This window comes from Gavialis gangeticus, unplaced genomic scaffold (assembly GCF_001723915.1).
Source record: "Gavialis gangeticus isolate Ggan-Ray unplaced genomic scaffold, GavGan_comp1, whole genome shotgun sequence".
Taxonomy (NCBI): Eukaryota; Metazoa; Chordata; order Crocodylia; family Gavialidae; genus Gavialis; species Gavialis gangeticus.
In genome coordinates, this window is record NW_017729031.1 from 43,596,654 (window position 1) to 43,603,332 (window position 6,679).

General features: G+C 47.5%; 1 protein-coding gene across 1 annotated transcript in view; it reads right to left on the bottom strand.

Annotated features, from left to right (window-relative positions):
* The window catches only part of LY75 (lymphocyte antigen 75), a 118,980-nt gene that overhangs the window by 20,723 nt on the left and 91,578 nt on the right, over window positions 1–6,679 (bottom strand). The window contains exons 26-28 of the mRNA XM_019522837.1: window positions 6,446–6,614; window positions 5,022–5,180; window positions 3,899–4,021 (exon numbers count right to left, since the gene is read on the bottom strand). Coding sequence (XP_019378382.1) covers window positions 3,899–4,021; window positions 5,022–5,180; window positions 6,446–6,614 — 451 coding nt within the window. The remainder of the gene's footprint in view (window positions 1–3,898; window positions 4,022–5,021; window positions 5,181–6,445; window positions 6,615–6,679) is intronic.

Sequence of the window (6,679 nt, forward strand, 5' to 3'; positions counted from 1 at the left end):
TGGAGACATGGTCAGGAAGGCCAACTACACCTTGCCATGCATCCACAGATGCATCTCAAGCAGGTCCAAGGAGGTGATCCTCCCCCTATGCGACATTGGTCAGGCTGCAGCTGGAGTACTACATCCAGTGCTGGGCACCGCATTTCAGAAGGGATGTGGACAGCATGGAGAAGGTCCAGAGGAGGGCCACTCGCATGATCAGGGGGCAGCAGGGCAGACCCTACGAGGAAAGGCTATGAGACCTGAACCTGTTCAGCCTCCACAAGAGAAGGCTGAGGGGGGAATCTAGTGGCCGTTTACAAACTAGTCAGGGGGGACCAGCAGGCACTGGGGGAGTCCCTGTTCCCCTGAGCACTCCCAGGAGTGACAAGAAATAATGGTCACAAGCTGGCAGAGGGTAGATTTAGGCTAGATATCAGGAGGCGCTACTTCACGGTCAGGGCAGCTAGGATCTGGAACCAACTTGCAAGAGAAGTGGTGCATCTAGCCCCCTGGGGGTCTTTAAGAGGAGGCTGGATGAACACCTTGCTGGGGTCGTTTGACCCCAGTACTCTTTCCTGCCATGGCAGGGGGTCGGACTTGTTGATCTGCTCAGGTCCCTTCCGACCCTACCAACTATGAACCTATTCAACTATACAACTATTCAAAAGAGACAGTAGTTCAGGAAAGTTACTGCATTTAACAGAGAACGAAGTGTTAGTTGTAAGTAGAAGCTCTAGGAAGCGAACAAGTTTCTTATTCTCTCTGGGCTGGGAAGTCAGTGGTATGGAGCACTACTGACTTCAGTGGAAGTTGGAGGTGACCTGTAGATTACCTTATACAGTAAAAGCTTTGTTATCCGGCACCTATGGGGGCTGTGGGTGCCAGATAACAAAATATGCTGGTTAACTGAGTGGCCCGAAGAGGCGTCCTTGCCTGTTCAGGCTGCTGCCTCTCCTGCCGCATCCAGGGCGTTGCCATCCCTCCTGTCACATTGCCACCCCTCCCACAGGCCCTGAGGGACAGGGAGGGGGACCCCATGCAAAGTGCTATGCCCTGGGCCATGGAGGCTCAGCGAAACTGGAAGTGCCATGGTGGGTACTCCTGGCTCCACTTTTCCCTTACAAGCCAGCATGCCAATTAATAGAGCATGCTGGCTTGTAAGGTGTTGGATAGCGCAGCTTTTACTATACTTCTTTTGATTATGGCTCTAATTCAGGGGTAGGCAATTGTTTTGGGTAGAGGGCCGCTTACCAACTTTTGGCAAGCCATCAAGGGCTCCATAGGTAGCCCCACCCCTTGACAGGTGCCACGCCCCCGGTCACCATCTTGGCACTGGAAATCCTGCTCCCTAACCTTTGCCACCAGAAGTCCCTCCTCCTGCCCCCTGGAATTACTCCTTTCAGCAAGGGGATTTGCTATCTCTGGATCAAAAATATACCAAGTTATATTCTAAAAATGAAACGTACTACAACATTCATTAATTTCATTTAAAAAAAATATTTTTGTCTGGATTTTCATGCGCTTGTGTAGTGTACACAGAGGTGATAGTATAACAGCTTAAATTAAAATCTTACTTTTCTATATTGTGGGAGGGGTGTGGGTGGGAAAGTAGGTATAGGTTTCTGAGGGTGTGGGGGAGGGTGTGTGTGGGGCTGTGGCTTGTGGAGGGGGAAGGTTTGCCCACAGCCTGCCCTCCCTCCCCCTCAGCGCAGCAGGCACAGCCCCTGCCAGCACTTCTGCAAGCCTGGGCGCTGCGCTTCTGTTGCTCCTGGTCCCGGGGCACCAGCGTGGGCTCCATGCTGCTGCTCGCTGCCACTTGCTCCCCGTCTGCCACTGCTGCCCGTCTCCTGCTCCATCCCAGCTGCTCCTGAGTGGCTGGCAGTGGGGGGAGGAGGGAGCGGGGAAATGGCTAGGGCAGGTGCGGGGAAAGGGGCAGCAAGTAGGCACGTGAAGCACAGTGACAGCCAGGCGGGAGTGTGGGGCCCACACCAATGTACTTGGGCCAGCGTGGGACGGCAGGAACACAGGGCGGGGGCTGCTTGGGGCTCTATGGAGTCATGCTGGTTCCCTCTGCTCCCTGCTTCAGCAGCACAGCCCAGCTCCATAGAGCCCCAGGCAGCCCCCACCTCGTGGGGCTGGCGCAGGCCCCAATGCATGCGTGCAGGCCCTGAACTCCTGTCCAGCTGTCGCTGCACTCCGCGTGCTCACTTGCCACCCCTTCCACCCGCCTGCCACAGCCATTTCCTCACTTTCCCCCACCTGCCTGCCTGCTGGCACCACATGGTTCCCAGCTGCAGCACTGGGACCACAGAAGCTGGCCCAGCCAGCTGAAGAGTGGGGCGATTGCCTGTGGTCCTCCCCTGCCTCCCTTCCCCATGCCCTATCTGCATTTCCCTCAGTGTACGGAGATAGGAACACTCCCAGGCCAGAAGCCTCCAGAAGCCCCAGCTAGGCAGAGGCTTCCGGCTGGGTCTCAGGCCAGGGTGGGGGCATGCCAGACTTGCTTCTCCAGCTGCTAGATCCTGCCAGAGGCTCCCCCAAGTCCTACTGCCCCTGGCTCCTGTCATCTTTGACAGACAGCCAGGGGCAGATTAACAGATTCATAGATGCTAGGGTTGGAAGAGACCTCAACAGATCATCAAGTCTGACCCTCTGCCTGAGCAGGAAAAAGAGAGCTGCAGTCAGATGACCCCAGCCAGATGCCTATCCAGCCTTCTCTTAAAGACCCTCAAGGTAGGGGAGAGCACCACCTCCCTTGCAAGGCCATTCCAAATTTTGGCTACCCTTACCCTGAAGGAGTTTTTCCTGATATCTAGCCTAAATCTGCTCTCTGTCAGTTTGTGACTATTGTTCGTTGTTACCCCAAGAGGTGCCCTAGTGAACAGAGCCTCTCTGATCCCTTGCCGTGTCCCCCTAATGAATTTGTAGGCAGCCACAAGTCCACCTCTCAGCCTTCTCTTGCAGAGGCTGAAGAGGTCCAGGTCCTTCAGTCTCTCCTTACAGGACTTGTCCTGTAAGCCTCTAATCATATCAGTGGCCATCCTCTGGACCCTCTCGAGTCTACCAACATCCCTCTTGAAGTATGGCACCCAAAACCAGACACAGTACTCCAACTGTGGTCTGACTAATGCCGCATAGAGGGGAAGTATCACCTCCTTGGTTCTATTTGTCATGCATCTGCTGATGCATGATAAAGTGTGGTTAGCTTTGCTGATGATTTCATCACACTGATGACTCTGGTTCATATTGGAGTCCACTACGACTCCAAGATCCCTTTCTCCTTCTGTGCTGCTGAGAGGGTCACTTCCTAGCCAGTAGGTGTGCTGGATATTTTTGCGCCCTAGGTGCAGCACTCTGCACTTGTCCTTGTTGTACTATATCCTACTGTGTACTGCCCACTTCTCTAACCTGTCCAGGTCTGCCTGCAATCGTTCCCTACCCTCTGGAGTGTGCACTTCACCCCACAATTTAATATTGTCCACAAACCTGGACAGAATACACTTCACACCCCCATCCAAGTCACTGATGAAGATATTGAAGAGTACAGGTCCAAGGACCAAACCCTGTAGGACCCCACTACCCATATCCTTCTAGGCTGATACCGACCCATCTACTACTATTCTCTGGGTGCGACTGCTAAGCCAATATGCCACCCACCGGACCGTGTAAACATGTTACAGCCTCTTAATTTATTTATGAGAATAGGATGAAATACTGTTAATAAATTAACTAATATTCATTTTCTAAAATGTTTAGGGGCCCCGCAGGCCAGATAAAACGGCCTGGTGGGCTGGATCCAGCCCACAGGCCATGTTTTGCCCACCCCTGCTCTAATTGTTAGGCCCAGACGTGAGAAATATGTCAATGCAATGACAGAAAGTTATGAAAGCACTTAAAAAAACCCCTTTCAACTTACCAGCATCATCATAAATTAAGCCCAACCATACCCATGTAGCTAGGCCACTTAAAGAACGAAGCTGTTCAACAACAAAGTTGTTTTCTTCCTCATCTCTAATATTCAAAACAAATGCATTTGGATCTGTTGAAACAAATTTTTAAAATGATACTTTATATAATTCATTACAAATTTCAAATACATCACTATTTTTACTATTACTGTTTAATTAGCATATGTGAACATATAAAGATTCTTAAGGATGGACAAAATAGGCAGATCCTAAAATGTTAGGGAAAAAATACTAATTTTCAACTCTGCCTGTTTGGTACACATCCTGTAGATAAGCAGAGGATTTAAGCCACTGAAGCTCACAGCTTTCATGAACATAATATTCATTTAAAGCCTTTATGTAGTAAAAATTGGTCCTGTTTTTAAGTAAATGAATCAAAGTGTCTTCAGTTGTTCAAAATGCTTTGTGGGCTCAAACCCTTTGTGTTACTATAGCTGAAGTGTTGTTGTAGTCACGGTGGTCCAGGAAATGTCAAAAGCAAGGATTTTTAGCAATACCTCTTATTGAACCACATTAACAAACAAAACAATAAAACCCACATTTGCTTCTTGTATGCCATGTCAGTTTGCCTATGGGCAGCTGAAAAAGACACTCAATTTGAAACCTAGTAACTGAAAAAGTTAGGATTTTTTTGTCCTTAAATTGTCCTGGCCAAAGTTGGTTAATATGGATGAGAAGATACACTTGAAGTAAAGCCTGTGCTTACTCACATGTTTAAGTGCTTTCCTGAATTAGGCTGCCACAGGAAAACTTCTTGTTTACATGCATTCTTTACACAGAAACGAGGGAAAACATTTTTAAAAGTTTGGCTGTAAGCAAGAAAATTGCCAAGGAAAGTTGAAGGACAGTGTAGTATCCAAAAAAAGTTTATAGCACTTATTTTGAAAGTATCTAAATTTCAGTTAGACCATGTCCCCTCATGTCTATCCTTTTTCATTTCTAAAGCAATTTATTAACAGGCTCTCAAAAGCAACTATTCAAGATTTTTTCCTATCCTATTCAAAATCCTATTCATACTAAGTGATACAAAAGTAAAAATAAAGAAGTTAATTCTTAGTATGAAGTTCTTACTCATTGTTTTGCATAAATGATGAGCTTCTTGAGATCTCAGTCCTCGCCATCTGTCGTTTGTTACCATGAAAGTGTAACAACTATTTTTAAATGATATCCATGGTGTATTTTTAACTTTGTGTGGACATGTAATATGTTCAACAATTTTTTCAGTTTCATCTGGAAAAAAAGAGAGACATTCTCTCAGAACATAATTTTAAACCACTCAGCGTATTCTTTATAGAAAATTCCTACGTAATATTAATATCCATTACAAAACATAAAACTAAGAACCTAGACACATCAGCACCAAAGTAACTTGCATTGACTTTGTAATCCTATGTATATTATACTGATTCTAGCAAGAACAGATCAACAGCCTTCTGGGATACCCAGGGGTGAATTCAGGTTTTGGCAAAGGGGAGTGCAGGAGCAGCCATGCCCACTGTACAGGTGACTGCACCCTTGCTCCCAGCCTCCCCCCCCTAAACTGGTAGGGATATACCTTGCTGTGGCAGGCTCTAAGAATCCCCACTTTCCCCTCCATGCTCAGAGGCACATCCCCTCCCCACCCCAATGTCTTTCCCTCCTCTCCTGCTGTTACTGCTTTCTCCACTATCTCAGTGAGCTGAGAAGCTACAAAGTCACTCCTGCTCCCTCCAGCTGGGGTACAAGTGGTAGTGAGATGGGCAGGGGGTGGGTGGGTTTCCCCACCCTGTCTAGTCCCCCAGGAATCAGGAGCAGGAAAAGGGAACCCCTTGCCCATGCTCTCCTGCTTTCACTATTCCCAGCTGAGCCTACCCCAGGAACAGCTTTGAAGCTTTATCCCACCAAACACTGGGAGTAAAAGGGGAAAAAGCAGCAACAAGAGGGTGTGGAAACATAGGGAAGGGGACATGCCTGAGCACAAAGGGAAAGCAGGGGGACTCTTATGTGCTTTGGAGACTTTAAAAAGTCTCTAGAGACTCCTGGACTGTATCCAATCCAAAAGGGGGTGCAGCCGTACCATTGTACCTGCTCTGGATCCACCCCAGGGGTAGCTGCTACAGTATGTACTATTATAGTGTCTTGCCACTAGATGGTGGAAGAACTGGTATAGCCTGTTTAAACTGAGCTAACAGCTGGTCTGACAGCAGACATGCACCTGCATGCAATAAAAGAACTCATCTCAATGGAGTTTTATCCCACTTTCCCCTAGGGTAATTCTACAACAGATCATTTTAAAAATCACCCCAGATTAAGGGTGTAATATCATGTGTCAAATGACACTGCTCTGTACGCTGGGCTGGGCCCCAGGACCACCCTGCACCACTCACCTGACTTGCGGAGGAGGATTTGGGTATCACTGTTCTAAAACATCTTTGCTACTGAGTTTTACAACTGTATGTTGTTGATGAAAACTCTTTTAAAAAAATAATGTGAACGCATTATCTCAGAATACATACTTTGTGGCAAGTAGCAAATAGCACCTAGTTTTTCAGAGGAACACTCAGAAGTTTTCCAGAATCCATCAGTATCCAAAAACACACAGTCATCACTTGTTTCTTCATCTTTTTCAGACCAGTGACTGAAACTAATGTGCTTTCCATCAAACCAGTCATAATGTTTTTCATCCTGGAATTATACCAATAAAATAAGACGTTTGTTTGGTTTTTTTTTTTTTTTTTGGGGGGGGGGGG